Genomic DNA, 16,159 nt, shown 5'->3' with positions numbered 1-16,159 from the left:
ACCCCGTGCAGAGGGGACGGGCACCCCGTGCAGAGGGGACGTGCATCTGCACAGAGGGGCCGGGCACCCCCTGCAGAGGGGCCGGGCGCCCTGCGCGCCCCGTGGCTCCCCGCCGCCCGCAGGAGCAGCCCGCCGGGGAGGGCAGCCGCCGGCTCGGTGCAGCCCAGCGCTTCCATAAGGATTTGCTGCCACCTGCCTGCCCGCTGCCACCGCCGCCCCGGGCCCGCCCAGCCCCGCTGTCCCCGCCTGGGGCCGGCTCCCCCCGTGCCACCGGCCCTGCAGAGCGGCTGCTCCCCCAGCCCGCCCCGGGGGGCACTGGCACTTGGCCCCGGGCGGTCAGGACCCTCCTCCTCCCGCCGGAAAGCTGCCCCGGGAGCCTGGAAAGGCTCAGGGAGAGCTGGGGTGGTACGGCCACCCTGCCAGGGCACCCATCCCGCCAGGACACCCATCCTACCAGGACACCCATCCCATCAGGACACCCATCCCACCAGGACACCCATGCCATCAGGACATCCATCCCACCAAGGCACTGATCCCACCAAGGTATCCATCCCACCAGGACGCCCATCCCACCAGGACACACATCCTACCAGGGCACCTATCCCACCAGGACACCCATTGCACCAAGACACCCGTCCCATCAGGACATCCCTCCCACCAGAACACACACCCATCCTACCAGGGCACCCATCCCACCAGGATGCCCATCCCATCAGTACACCCATCCCACCAGGGCATCCTGCTGGGGACCAGCACACACCTCAAAGTGCCCCAAATGCTCCAGTGCCACGAGCGCTCTCCCCCTGCTAATTTTTGGGATGAAGCTCCACGGAGGGTGTAACTGGGCACTCTGGGGCCAAAGCCCAAACACAGCAGACCCCAGGGCACGGATCAGCCTGTGGCACAGGGAAAATGTGCTTTATATGTGCCAGCTCTCAGCATATAGTGCTCAAGACATCAGAAAGACTCTAAACTACAGATTTACAAAGAACACAGACTCCGGGGAGCCAGGCAGGCACCCAGCATTGGAAAACATTGATTTTTTGGGGTTGCTAGCCAGCCGCTGAACAACCGGTGAGCGTCACAGCATGGCGAGAGCAACCTAACCGCCTCGGAGGGGGAAAACTCAGGGTTTGCACATTCTTTTTTGCTGGCTGAGCTGGAATGGCTGCGAGTCACCTTTGCCTCCTCGGAGACCTGAAGCAGGGCCGGTGGAATTGGGGCAGCCCCTGCAGGGCTGTAATTTATAGCAGAAGTGCTTATGGGTCACTCCACACTCTGATGGGGTCCTAAATCTCTGCCATACGTTAGAGATGCTCGTGCCCTGGGTGGCTGGGGCACGGGCAGACCTGGGCATTGAGGCAGGCAGCTCCCTGGCTAGCTATATTTTAGAGTTTAGAGCCACCCTGTGTGTTTTTATATGCCCTAAGTGATGCTCGTGACAGGGAAAAAAAGAAGTGGCAGGAGATGATTTAGGAAGGCTTGAAAAAGCTTGTATTTAGTGAGGCAAAGAAAAGAAACCCCCAGGAGCCTTCGGGGAAAGACATCAAAAGCATGTTTTGATACTTGTCGTCCTGCGTGCAAGGAAAATCTGGATTTTGGTGTCAGGGCAGGCTGGGATGTAATTTGGCCAAGCACATCCCGGTGAGGGCAGCTTTCTGTGCAACTGCTTCGCGGGCCAGTGGGCAGGGCTGTGAACCGATGGGCAGGGATGTACCCTGACCCGCCTGCCTGCACTTAGTAATTAGGGGGTAGCAACTGCAGCCTGTGGCAGCACTGCCCCTGGGCTCGGAGCTGCCTTGGGCACGGGAACTGCCTTTTACCTGGGAAATTTTGGAAATACAGGCTGTATTAATGGGGAAATCCATTTGGCTTTGAAAGGCTGTAGGAAATCTTGGTGCTGCATCCGCTTCCCTTGCTGGGTACCACGAAATGGGATCCAAGGGCGTCGCCGATGCTGGGCTGTGGTGCTAGGGATTTCCTCAGCAGGAATAACTCTTCGCTGGGGAGAAAGGCAGTGGGATATGGAGAGAGCTGGGCAAAGGGGAGCAGGGGGTGTTTCTTGCTGCTGCTTGTTAGAACAAGCCTTAAGGAAGACAAAAGACACGATCGCAGTTATGAAGGAGGGACTTTGAAGGTTTGATGGGTGATGTTTCAGAGCAGTGACGAGGTCCATCCATCACCTCTTACACAAGCAGGCTGTTGGGTGTGCCCTACCAGGGTCCACGAAATTCCTGGTTCCCACAGCTTGCCCTACAAATCCCGGGTCATCAGCAACATCTGCTTTAAGGCTTGTGCCAGTGTCTTGCTCCCCCGCCATTATGTGCGCGTGCCCACGGGGGGACCGAGCGCAGCGTATCCCTGTACAGCTTCAGGAGCCCACGTCACTGGTGACAGAGAACGTACAGCGCCGAGCACATGGGGCGGAGTGGCGGGGGGCAGCCTCGAACCCGCGCGTCCGGAGGCAGCTGCCCGCTCCCCCCCCCCGCCCCGCGCTGTCCGTGTCCGCCTCCGAGCGCCTCAATAAAGTTGTTGTCGCGAGGGGGCGGGAGCCGGTGCGTGGGGACGTGCGGCGGATGGACCAATGGGAGCGCGCGGCGCGCGGAAGGGCGGCGGCTTGGCCAATGGGAGCGCGGGGAAGGGCGTGAGGGCGGCCAATAGGGACGCGCGGCGCGGGGACGGCAGGCGCGGCGGCCGGAGCGGCGGGCAGGTGAGGTGTCATGGCTTCCCCTCCGCTGCCTCTTCTCTCCCGCGGCGGGCGGTGGCAGCTTCTAACCTCCCCCCGCCGGGTCCCGAGCCCTCGGCAGACGCCCCCCACCCGGGGCTCCGTCTCCTTGGCGGCCGGGCGGGCCCTACGGTGGGGAGGGCTCCGCCGGGGCCTCCCCCGAGGAGAGCCCCCTCAGGGAGGCGGCTGCCTGAGGCGGGGTGTGACTAGCCCCGGGCCGCGGCACGGCCCCTGGCGCTCCCTGGCCAGCGCCCCAGCCGCAGTGCAGGCCGCTGCGGCGGCGGGCTGGTGAGGAGCACTCGCGGGCCTCCCCGTGGGCCTTTCTGGGGCTCCTTGGGGGTTTCTGTATATTTCGAAAAATAGCCCGCCTTAAAGCAGCGGTGTTGGCTTTGTACGTGCGAGGAGTAGTCTCTTCATCCGAGCTGGTTTGTGCTGGTCGGCAACGCAAAGCCCAGCTGTAGGAGAGCATAGTGTTTAACCAAGGCGTCGTGTTGGTGCTTCAGGAAGCAGAAGCTCGTTGTTTGAATGGGGAGGTGTCAGAAGAGTGGGTCTATGTTTGCATGTGATTTGGCCTCACCATTTCAAGTTATTGAATGTGGGTTATTCCTCACCACGGTGGCGTTACTGGCCAGTTCCTCACTGGGGGAAGAGCACCTGCTGCTGGGCATCTGGTGGTGGGAGCTCATGAAAGGCACAGTGTTCTCTATGCTGTCCCTGGCTCAACTTATGTTTCACAGCACGTTTTGGTAAGCTCGTGTGACCTTGTAGTTGCTAAGCATTGCTTTTGTGTGTGCCTGGCAGGATATGGAAGGCTTTTGAATGCAGGAAGTAAACCATATATGATACTTGGGGCTCTTGTGTTTTTCAGGTCAGTAAGCTTGATGCAGGACAGGATAGCTATCTTTCAGCACTTAACGTGGACCCCTCAGACTATTCTTGAAGGGGAATGACAACTGGCCCTTTCCCCCAACCCCAGCTCACAAGCCCTCTCTACCAAGAGCAGTGCTGACTTCTCATGTAAAACAGGTGCAAATGACTATAAGGATGTCTTAAAGAGCATCTCGGATGCAGAACTACTTCTGAACCTAAAGAATGCTATTTGTTAGTACCTCCTAGGCAAGATTCACTCCATGTTATGGTTTTGATTTTTCCAGAGTCATCATAAAGCGTACAGAGTAACTGACTCTCACTGTTTGGTCCCAACTGCAGGCAACAGCCAGACTTCTGTGACATGGTGTTGAACTGCCTTTGTGTTAAAGCTTGAGCTGTGGATGCACTGGGTATCGGTATTTAACTAGCAACTGCTGTGGAGTGCTGGGTGCCATCTGTGTCCCAACATTATTCAAAACCAGAATACATTAACAACGAGTGGAAAGGGTTGAATTAAAGTCCAAGTGCAAACAAGGGCTATTTCCCTTCTCCTTCAATTTGGTCATGTTGTCTTATAGGACAGTAGTTAGGTCATGGAGAACTAAGGTGAGGGTGACAAAGAAGAGCCAGTTCCTGTGTGCTATACTGCTCTTCACTTATGTTGTGTCTCTAAAAGGGTTTCCTGCTCCTTCGGAAAACTTCTAGGTGCTTACAAATAGGAAAAGCTTAAAAATTGCTTGGAGAACGTATGTGATTCTGCTATCTAAATCCATAAGGTTCCTGTAGTGATAATATCACAGGAAATTCAGTGAGGGAGGAAGATCTGGGTTTTCATGTAAGGAATTTAAAATACCAAACTAAATGCTCTATTTAATGAGGATCAGTTTGCCACCCTGTGGAAGTTAGTGTCCTGCTGAGTTGGGTGAGAGTCAGATGCTTAAAATAAGTACTAAGAGTTTGGAAAAGAGGGAGAGTGATAAGATGGCGAAACTGCCAGCTGAGTCAGTTATTCAGGACAGGGGGGACTTGAGACCTCTCTGAGGAACTTCAAAGTCAGATGGCAGATAAAAGGCAGTGTTGACAAATGTGTCATAGTATATATTGGAAGAAATAATTTAAAATGCCTGCTGTTTGATTGCAGGTTAAATAATGAATAGCGTAGAGAAGAGTTGCGCGCCCTTGTTTGTCCTTTCTCACAGTGCAAGAGCAAATAACTGAATGTTATTGCCATTAAAACTTTGAAAAAACATTTTTATTCAACATATGTACTATAAGAGTTCTTTGAGATCATAAAAAGATTGGACTTTTGCATGTCTACCTACAGATGAGATGAAGAACAAAACATACAATACTGACAGTCTTTATGGGAGGCAGGGGAGGATTAACTGGTGGGTGGCAGAAGAAACAATAAGTTTGGAAGATTATTGTGTGGCCTATTCAGGATTTTCCTGCATCAGCCTTTTGTTGCTGGGGGAACGGGCTGTTGTACCAGATGGAGTACCAAGTGTAGCTTGGAGCTTTTAGGTATTTGTTTTTAAGCTGGCCTATCCTGATTTCATATGTTTTTAGTGTAGCTAGGGTATGGAAGTTTTCCCTTTGCTAGGTTTGATTAAACATTTGTTATTGTGCTTTACATCCTAGAGGGTGATCTGAAAATTTGCAGCAGATATTTGGGTTGTACTTGGTCACTTCCACTTGTGGAACACGTTAAATAAGGTGGGAAGAGACCTCAAGAGTTGACCCCAATGATCTGTCTCTGCTCCTGGTGAGGGGTCAGTAGGTCTACACCATTTCTGCTTTATGCCTGTCCTATTCTTAAAAAGTCCAGTGACAGAGCGTCTGCATCCTTAGAAGGCAACTTATTTCAGCATCTAACTAACATCCTATAAATGTCATAGTGCTTTCCTTTAAAAACAAAAACTTGGCCACCTGCTCTTTGGTTTCCATCTCTGCATTTCTTAATCAGTTCCCCTGTCTGTAACATGGGGATTATGTTTCTGACTTCTGCTCTGAAATGTCTGGATGTCTGCTTATGCAAAGTGCCATGCGAGAGCTCGGTATTATTACTGCTGTTCATACAGAATTCCCCAGGCCTGCAGAATGGGCCTTTTATTTACTCATGTTTAGCTTAGTAGTCAGAAGCTGCTACACTATCTGTAGCAGCTCAGGCTTGGAGCCTGTCAAAAAAGCACTTTTGCCTCAGATCTCGGCTGCAGCAAGTAAAGAATTGCCTGCTTTCTCTTACTAGTGTGTTCTTGTGTCTTCCTTCCAAAAGAAGCTGATCCTGACTCGTCAGACTGGGTCTCTTGAGCACTCTGGGGCGGGAGCCTCTGCGAGAGGGCAGCGCTGGATTTCTTTCTCTTTGCTTCCCATTTTGAAGAATCCCTTTGCAACTTGTGGAACTGTATTATTGGTCCATCAGCTATTCTGAATGTAGTGGGTGAGGCTTTCCTTCTCCCCTTGAAGGAAGGGTGAAGTCTTCCTCCTTTCTTTTTTTCAAAGCGCTGGAAAAATCTAAATTTTTTTAGTCTGTTTCTCAAAGTTAATTAATTAGATGACACAAAGCCTGTGAGTATGTGAAGTACAACAGACGCTTGCGCACGCGTTGGAGTGTTTCAGCTTTGTGTCCTTCTGAAGCTAGTACAGTAAAATGTTCATTGTGGCCATATTTGGAGTATAACAGCTACAGCATTCTTCATTAGATAACATTGTAGTGCTATTGAGGAGTTTTTAGGTTTTTTAGGTAATAAATCATCATTTATAATCAGTCTGAATAGCCTTAAGAAACCTGTCATCATCTTTTCTAGTTTCTTTTTGGCTTAAATCCAGTCAACCTGTACAATATACAGTGTTTATTTGTGGTTTTAAATGTTGGGGGAACATTAAACTGGGGTTTAATGGAATAGTAGTCTAATGCAGCAGCTTCTATTGATAAGTCATCAAAGTTGTTTTACAGAAGAGCCTTTTCAGTCCTGGCTTTTAGCCCAAGGTCGATCTGGTTTCACAGAAGTTAGTTTAATTTCTGATTTCTTTCCCTTAGGTATTTTCTTTCCCTTAGGTGTCAGTTGTTGCTCCTTCCCCAGCCAGACATGAAAATCTGCCATCGCTCTGCTCGTTACTGTGGTAGCAGTTTCCATCTTGCACAGCAGCATTAAGAGTCAGACTGCAGTCTCTTGAATGCAGTAAATTCTGTCAGGGTGGAGACAAAAGTTGTTCGTGCTGTTACTCAGTCTAAATATTTGAATTCTGTCGCTTAGAAAAAGCTGTTTAGTGTTGGCTCTCTAGATAAGTTTCGAGCTGTCATTTCCAGTGCTTGCTTATAATCACAGGTAGTTTACCTTGCTCCAAAATAACTAGTTTATTCTATATTTGCTGAATTCAGTTCAGTCTCAAAGTTGTTGCATTTGTCCTACATTGGCAAATTTATGGGACAGACCTTATATGGTATTGATGTGGAGTCTATGGCTAAAAAGTGCAGGTTTGGGAGCAGTTTTATAGTGCACTGATTCTCCATGCTTTTGATTTCAATGCTCTCTGAGAAGTTAGTGCCTTCTTAAGCTCCCAGCTTTTTATCTCGTTGGTAATGGAAAGAGGAAGTGGACCGGATCAGATCAAATCAAGCTGAAGTCTGTGCTGTTCTTGCAGTCGTTGCTCCCGGAGGATCTGATTGCCGCGTTCTTAACTGTACGGGAGTGTGGCTGTTCTGGTCAGTGTCTGCCAACAGAGGCTGCTTCTGGCAGGGGTGCACCTGAGTTATTGCAAGTAAACCCTGGAAAGATGTGCTGTACTGCATTGCAGGGCATGAAACTGCTTATTTCCACCACCACCCTTCCCCGTTCCCCTCCATCTCAGTGGCATGCTAATCTATTCAAACAAATCCAGTCTCTGCTATCTCACCTGATTAACAAGTCAGTGCAAATATGATCGCTGCCTCCCCCAGTAGCTCCCAGCTTTCCAGAAGTGGGTGGGGAGTGCTTGTGAAATTCTCCATTCCTGGATGCCGGCTGTTAGGGTTTGTCCTGGCACCCAGGCAGTAGGGATCAGTTTCTCTTTCTAATTGCATATGTCTGAATGAATCATCATGCAGTGCTTTTAAATCGCTTGTCCAGACAGACGAAAGCAGTGCTATTGCCACTGGTGGTTGTACTTGGGAATGATGGTGAGACTGAGAACATGAGGAGTATTAAAATTGTACTATTAAATTGCTTTGGTATGGTTGAGGGGTACCAAGAGATATTTGAATTGCAGGCTATTTTTGGTTTGTAAAAATGCCCTGTTTTCTTCTTGGTGGATTCCCTTGAACCAAATAGTTTCCATTTATTTTACTTTTGAGTAAATGATAAAGAGCTGGAGTTAATGCTTGAGATCTGGTTTGTCTTATTTGATCCCAGGCACTTTGGGTTAGGGTGCAAATGCTATGAGAGAGAGTTTGTACTGGAGATTCCCATGTCTGTAGCACCATTCAGTAAGACTAGATTTCTATGATCTTCTGTGGCTTTACAGAGGTGCCAGGTGCTCATAGCATGTTGCTGATATAGCTGTAAATCATGGATTCGGTGCATGAAGTTGAGGGTTTGGGTTTCACATTTCATTAATGTGGACACCATTGCAGCTACATGTTTTTTCCACATTGATCCCAGGCATGTACATTTTTGTCCTTTCTGTAAAGATAACAGGCTCCATTCTGAATTTGGAACCGCACAATGCGCTGATGACCGGATCTGTAACTTTTTGCTGTACAGTTTCTTTAACTATTCTCTCATTTGGTCTATGCAAGCAGTTCTCACAAACACTGGTAAAACTTTCTGCATGCTTTGAAGTTAGATGCACACCTTTTACATTGGAACAACATGTATATATTTCTTTTGGTTTTGGGGGTTAATGACATGGGTTAACACATTTTAATAGATGGCTAGGTGGGGCTGTGTATGTACATGTATATGCTCGTCTGTTCTGTTTTGCTGTTAATTTAACCTCATGTTTAAATTATGTGTGTTTTCAGCCCCCATATATGCATATATATCTATGCATGCATATGTATGTGTCTCCATTTTTAATAAATATTTAAAAAAATATACATACACACAAGTAGTTTATAGCTAAATTAACACCAGATTCTTCATAGGGACTTCTCTGCTTTCACTCTCCTTTGTATCAAGACAATATATGAACTGTTAAATGGCATCTACATCCCGCTTCTGACAGGTCCATAGATTTGCCTTAAGAACGTAGTCCTGCAAGGCCAAGCTCTCTGAGACCACTTGAAAGTATTTGCTTGATGTTTAGCTCTTGGGGAAGATGGGCAGATGTTCTAGAAGACCCGCTCTTGCTGGTCTGTCTGTGCGCCGGTAGGTATAGAAACTGTTTATAGCTGAGCAAGAATTTTCTCTCTTTCTCTGAAGGTTTCTGTGCATCCTGAGTGAAACCTGCGACAGAGATGGATACTGAAGGCTTTGGAGAGCTTCTCCAGCAGGCAGAACAGCTTGCAGCCGAGACAGAAGGTATCTCTGAGCTCCCTCATGTAGAACGCAACTTGCAGGAGATCCAGCAGGCTGGGGAGCGCCTGCGTTCCCGTACTCTGACCCGCACTTCCCAGGAGACTGCAGATGTTAAGGCGTAAGTATGGAGCACTGGCATTGGAAACTCTATGCAGACGGTAGAAGCTGTTTACAGGTTTGGTTTCTAATGTCTGGGGAGTCTTGCCAGGAGGACATGCCTGGGAGAAACAGAATGACTGCAAAGCTGTTTTTCCTGCCCCTCCAACTTTCTCCTTACAAAAAAAAAAAAAAAAATTAGTAATTGAAGGATTTATCTGAGGAGCTACTGTTCCTGATTGCAGGCACTAAAGCCAAAAAGCGCAGTACCTCGTTCTGGCCGCTGCTGAAGACATTTACCAACATGCTATAGAATTTTTCTATCTGGAAGGACTTGGCAGCTGTGCAGTACTGCAGTGGAACAGCAGAAAGAGTTCAGCAGGGCTGAGGTGGTTAGACAGACACATAGGGCTGTTTAAAGTTTGGTTTTTATGCAGTTTTCGTAACACAGCTGGGAGCACTGTCTGTACATGGCTAGCTGCTGACCTAAATATTGGCAGTGAATTTGGGTTTAGAGTTCTATCTGTTCAATACTAATTTCATACCTGTACAATTTCTTCCTTATAGGTCTGTTCTTCTTGGGTCTAGAGGGCTTGATATATCTCACATTTCTCAGCGACTAGAGAGTCTAAGTGCAGCCACTACATTTGAGCCTCTTGAACCTGTGAAGGACACTGATATCCAGGTAGGGGCATTTCTGACATGTGAATTACACTGCTCTTGTAACGGCCATTCCTGTGTTGTGGTTCAAAGCTCTTGTAAGGCCGTTGTGGAAACAGTCTTGCTCTGTGTTTAATTCACTGGCTAGAGGAAGTACAGAGGAGAGATGCTGCTTTCGATGATGAAAGATGTTTGAATTAGCCATCAGAAGCAGCATTAAGTACCAAGTTCCAAGCTGTTGCTGAAGTGAAGAGGAGCTATGTACTTACTGCCTTTGTGGAGCTATCTTTGTTGGCTTTGCAAGGCTAAATTGCACAGGGCTGCCTCTTCCTCATAGTTTTGAGACCCTTTTTTTATGTCTGATTGGAAGAATACATATGGAACCCCTTGACAATTTTGAGGTGTTGCAATAGGGAGCATTTAAGTCAATATGGAAAAAGAGGTGAGTATAGCTTTTTCTTTCACTGTATCTCAGATGTCATAACCTTGTCTTCGTGGCAGACTGACTTTGCTGTGTTTCATATGCTTTACCAGTGTGATTTAATCTTGTAAATTTTCATGAAGATAATTTCCTCAGGTGTCTTAGACATTAACATGACCCATCTATTTCTGCCTTAGATAGTTGCCTGCCTTTGTGGAGTATCCTTCTTCATGATGAAGAAATCTGCGGTATTTGTTACTTGGTTAAGAGCTAGTTATGGAATTGATGTTGTGGGTTGCATTGAAGATAACAATCCAAATTACTGGTTGATCACTTTGCTTATATTCCGTCTCCTTACTGGCAGATGGCTGAATTAGGAGGGTCAAAAGAGTTGCAAGCTCCTCTTTTTTGCAGAAGTAGTATGCCCTAAACTACTTAACTTCAGAAGGGAAAGGGAGGAAAGGGAGGCCTGTGAAGAGTTACCCCATTTTGTCTATGGTATGTTTTATTTAAGCATTTGGTGCCATCCATTTTGGGTGGACGAGCCCTTAGTCTAGTCTCATTCTAGTGTTAGGAGCCCTGTGGTCTCCTCTCTCCAGACAGATTTACTTAATCCCCTATTCTCTGAGGACCATAGCCTTTCCAGTAGTAGCAGTGTATGCCCTGGGTCCCGTAGCAAGGTGTTTCCTTGCAGGGTAAGCTGTACTTCTCCCAGTCGGGGCTGCCTTCGGCCCTCTTGGGCTGGGAACGCAGCGAGGTGAGTGTGTGTGTGAGAATCGAATACTCAGGGCATCTAACGTGTTTCTCAGATACGTGATTTCTTCTTGTGCCTTCGAACCTCTTCACCTTCTGGTGATTGCTAGCATATTTGGCTATCATCTTCTCTACCCTCCCCAGATGACTTTCCCCTCTTCTTCACTAAAAAATTAGTGTACTCTGGAGACTTTATCTATTGCATGATCATAGAGTGAGAGCTCTAAACCACTGGCATTGCTCACTTTCTGTCTTCTCTTATTTTATTCCTTTGTTCCAATTTCTGATGTTGTTGTATTTCTAATTGGTGATGTTAAACTTGATACATGTCTTCCTTTACCCCCATTCTGTCAACTTTTTTTTTTTTTTTTTTTTTTTAGGTTTACTACTGCTTATTAATTCTTTGATTTCTGGTGTTTTTCCTTTCTCCTTTAGGAGCAATCTTATTGTATATTCTCAAGCCCAGAAGCAGGGGAGCTCTTGGCTCTTGGGATTCTGAGATTTGTGGCATATGGGAAAATGGATAAGACTGTGTAATACTCACATTTTACTTTATTTTACTGGTTACCTAAACAAAATGTGAAAGCTTTCTTCTTTCCTAATTATACCAGATCTCAAGGCCTTATCATTTGATATGGTGATTCTGGTATATTCTGGTGATGACCTCAGTAAATTTTTTCTTCTTCAATATATATTTTTTTTTATTATTATTACCCATGTCAATACTTGAATGTTTTTCTTTTGAATGCATTTATTTCTTTAAGAAAGGAAGTGTTTAAGTTTGAATTCATGGCAGTTGACATTATGGACCAAGCTTGCTATAAACTATTACAATTATTTAAATAAAAATAAGCATATTTATTTTTTAAGCAAAAAACAAGTGACAGATGAAATTTCTTAATTGGAAAAGTTTGAAGGATGCGGGAGGAGATTTTTTTTTTTAATATCTTACCACCTGAAATCAAGAGATTTTCAGCCATGCTTAAACAAATTTGGTATCTTGAGACCCATTGATTTCAACTCCAGGTGATTTTTGTGGGAACTGGTACTTACCTTGCATAGGCATTCTTGAAAGTTTCTTAAACATTGGTCTGTTTGCATGTTTAGGTGCTGAAATGCCTCTGTCTAGCCATCATTTTCAATCTGTCTTTTTGCGACTAAAGTTGATGATTTCTTTTGGTCTCGTATGAGAGACAACTTGAAACGCAGACAATCTGAAATGTAAACATTTTGAAATACAAGCTGGATACTTTTTTCTTTATATAAGGCAATTTAAGTGACTGAACATTTTTATATGGTCTATTTCTCATAGGATTCTAGTCCATCCTAGTGGAGCTTGACATGAAGCACGTATGTAAGTGCGTGTGTAGATGTCATCTAGTAAATAAGAGATTTCTCATTCATTGTTTTCAAACTTAATAAAAATGTTTAAGATGCTGAATAAATACTGTGCTTTTTAAATAAGTTTATATTGTGAATATAGATACAATTGTATCCTCCTGTTGTGGAAAAGCTTCAAATTTAGCATAAAAAGAGTGGTTAATTGTAAATCAATGTGTTTAAATGGCCAAATCAGCCAATGAGATTCAGGCCTTCCTTTAGGAAAACAGCTAAAAAGTACAAATGAAAAGCAGGATTAAAATCAATAATTTAAATCAAAGTTCCCTGCTCGCTGTTTTGAATCATGATTAACACTGGTGATTTAATCAGTGATCACTTTAATTTAAATCTAACTACTCATGTTTGAGGCCTAATACATGTGTGCTTTGAATCTTAATTTTTTTTTGTAGGCCATGTGCAGAAAACATTCATAGTAAATTAGCTGAAACCAATTTGCAGTGAGAAGGTGCTGCGTTTTTAGGTCATCTTACAGGCACATGAGTACCATGTCAGTCTTTAATGTTTTGTCCCTGTTTGTTTTGCAGTTAACAGGTGCAAGGGTTTCTATGTTGTTTTGCAGAACATCATCCTCTGCTCTGTCTGAGGATATTTGCAGTCAAATCTCAAGCTGTCTGGCTGATCTTGACAATGGTCTGTTATCTGAAAGTAACTTGCTTAGAATATGGACAAGTCTCTGCTCTGATCTGTAGGTTCTGGTCCACAGTCATCAACAACAGGATCTTGTCCTTTCAGAGTAGTTTTTTATTAAGGTTTTGTTGTTAGTTACATAAGATGACCTTTGTATTATGCACTTCTGATTGTCCTGTAGTTAGGTCCATTAACCAGGTAGGTCTTAAAATTATTTGATGCTTTAGATAAAGATGTGCTACAAAAGCTTCTTCCTATGTTACTTTTTTTTTTACCTTTTGATGATAATATTGGGATTTGTTTTCATTCTTCCTAGCTTATTAGTTTCATAAGGCTTCTTCAGATTTGTTGTGTTTATTTTGGGCCAGATGTAGCTATCCCTTTACACTGTGTAGGCTTCTCCCTCCATAAGTTTCTCCCATTGTATCCTGGAAGGCAGTGTGCAGAGTGATAAAAGGAAGGGATCTGGTTTATCGTTTTACAGGACTTTACTGTTCCTCTGCTGTTACTCAGTATTTACACAGACGTACTGGTAGGCTTTAACTCTGTGGATTGGGAAGAACTGTTCTGTTCTGCATCAAGCCTGCAGCCTGCACTTTCTAACATTACCATTACTCTTTTTGACCAACAAAAACTTCTTCCAAAATAGTTAATGAATTTGGTTCACAATTTACTGTCAATGTTGTAGGCTCAGCTGTCCTTTCTCAGTCCCATCTTTTCCTGATGCTCAACACATACTCATAAGCCTGTATAGTTTGCAGCAAATTTCTTTAGCCTTCAATCCCATCTGAAACTTATTTGTCATACTCTTCCTCCCTGTAAAACTGCGGTGGGACTCCGCATGGGTACAGCCTGTGTACACCACAGCGCAGGAGTAGGTGGTGCCTCTGAAGGTGAATATGGGCGCTTGTGCCAGAAGCACAGACCTAATGCTTAGCCTTTGCTGACTGTTGCAGTTATGTGAAGATTACAAATATGATTAAATCTTTATTATACAAATTTTAGGTTTCTGCTGACTTTTAAAATCTATCAAAGCTCTTGTAGCATGAAAATACTCCTTAGACTTCCTGCCATGTGCTCCCACATCGCTCCTTTGCATCCAGTGATTTCCCGACAGTTTGCTTGAGCTTCTCCAGCTTTCTTACCTAAAGTGTTTACTTATTGTCTCTGTTCCTTCTTACGTTGCGGTCTATTCTAGCAGCCTGTATGTGGGCAGCGTAGAGAGATACGCTAGAATCTAATCTCTCAAATGACAACAGACGGCACTGCAGAGGGAGAATTCCAGGAAATATCCTGTTTTTTCTAGAGAGAATAAAACACAGCACGAAAAATCAGAAGGGAGCATCCTAGGGCATGAAGTCCCAGGACACTGATGCGAGACATTCAGAAAGTGTTAAGAGAATCTAGGAATTTGCCTTAATAGAAGCCTCAGATTGGGTTAACAAGCAAGAGGGATGTTCTGTACAGAATCTCTTTTAAATGGTACTCCATAGTGCTGACTAAAAAGAAGTGCACCAAATTGCAGCTCAATTAATTATCTGAATTATTTATCAGTTGTAAAATGTAGATTGCTTGCACATAAAAGGGTTGTGAGTCCAGGAAATGTCTCCCACTAGAGCAGTAGGCCGGGAAGACGATGAAAAAGATTTTAGGCTTGCCGCTAAATTATAGGAATTTGTATTTTTCCTCTCTCATTTCAAAGGTTGTGTTCTTAAATTGCATGCAACGCAACAAACACTTCTCACAGCAAATCCAGTTCGTCACAATTCTTATGTCAAGACTTTATAAAGATGAAGATTTTTTAAATTGTCAAAAAGCCCTATTTTGGCAAAGTATCTTCAAAGTTGAATATCGTAGTCAAGTGACTCTTGATGCCACATTTAGCTCATAAATGCATGTTAGTTTGGTTTTTTTTGTTTGTTTGTGGCTTTTAAAAATCCCAGGTAAGGGTTAATCATGCAAGCTGATATCTCAAAGATGGGGTTTATGTGTATAAACATAATACTGACATTCTGTTCAGAAAAAGTATTTCTTCACTCCCCTGAAGATGCAAACTATGATGTCCTCTTCTTGTGAGCACTGTCTCAGCAGACCTCTCTCAGGTCCCAGTAATGGCACCCAGAGGAGGAATTGTTGCAAGTGTGTGGAAAGGCTGCGCTATTGTAACATGTAAGGTAGGACCTGGCTCTTGCACATGTGCTGTTTGGTTTATGTATGGATGTCAGAGAGAGGTTCGGTGCTGTTCTAGTAAACTTGTTTGGGGTACTTGGTAGAGGTTAGTTGCAGGATCAAGGCTTGATTTATACCTGCTAAGATAGTTTGATTACAGTATACGTTATCCTTTACTGTGTGCTTTGTGTTTTGAACACGTCACGATGGCTTGATACTAGATTTAGCCTCCTATATGCTTGTTGTGAAATGTCTAAGCCCAAAGTCATGGTGGTAATTTTAAGAACGGGTGTTGCTCTCACTTTTAAGGCTTGGCCCAATTCTGTGCAGATCTGTGAAATGAATGCTAGAAATGGACATGCGCTTTCCTTGCGTACATTGCTTATCTGCTTAGAAAGTTTGAGGTGAAATCCTGGCTTCATTACACTGAAGGAAGATTTTGTTGAATTATCTCATTTGTACCACAATTTCACCTTGGCCTTCTGATCTAGGCAGAACTGAAATTGAAGGTTGCGTACCAGGGTTTGGTTTTGATTTCTGGGTGTGGATGTTCAATGTATTGACTGAGTAGCTCTCTGGAGGTCCAGATACAGAAATAAGAGCTTTTATCTAAATGAGGGCAGAAGGTTAGACTGAAATCTGTCCAAGTGGCAATTGAGGCAGACTGAAATTAAGTATCTGGGATATTTTCAGGTTTTTCTGAGTACTGTAAACAGGCTTTGTATCAAAGGCAGCTTTGACTTCTGTTTTAGTGTCGGTGGAATCTGGGTCCCAGGATGCTCGCCCCAGCACTGTATGTTCTGTTTGTGTGTATGTATGCATATGACTCATAATTTCAAAACGCTTACTCTGACATCAGCTACTGAAAGGGTGCATTATTCAACCAGTGAGCTCTTACTGCTATTTTATATTACCATTTGTGATATACTTTGTGGTATC

At 44.9% G+C, this 16,159-nt stretch overlaps 1 protein-coding gene across 1 annotated transcript in view; it reads left to right on the top strand.

Moving 5' to 3' along the window:
• The first annotated feature begins 9,016 nt into the window (after positions 1-9,016).
• NUP93 (nucleoporin 93) overlaps positions 9,017-16,159 on the top strand; it is a 78,553-nt gene continuing 71,410 nt past the window's right edge. The window contains exons 1-2 of the mRNA XM_082320502.1: positions 9,017-9,211; positions 9,757-9,874. Coding sequence (XP_082176628.1) covers positions 9,033-9,211; positions 9,757-9,874 — 297 coding nt within the window. The 5' untranslated portion in view covers positions 9,017-9,032. The remainder of the gene's footprint in view (positions 9,212-9,756; positions 9,875-16,159) is intronic.

Source organism: Platalea leucorodia, assembly GCF_965183815.1.
Source record: "Platalea leucorodia genome assembly, chromosome: 8".
In the NCBI taxonomy this organism is placed as follows: domain Eukaryota; kingdom Metazoa; phylum Chordata; class Aves; order Pelecaniformes; family Threskiornithidae; genus Platalea; species Platalea leucorodia.
This window is presented reverse-complemented; position numbering and strand designations above follow the sequence as displayed.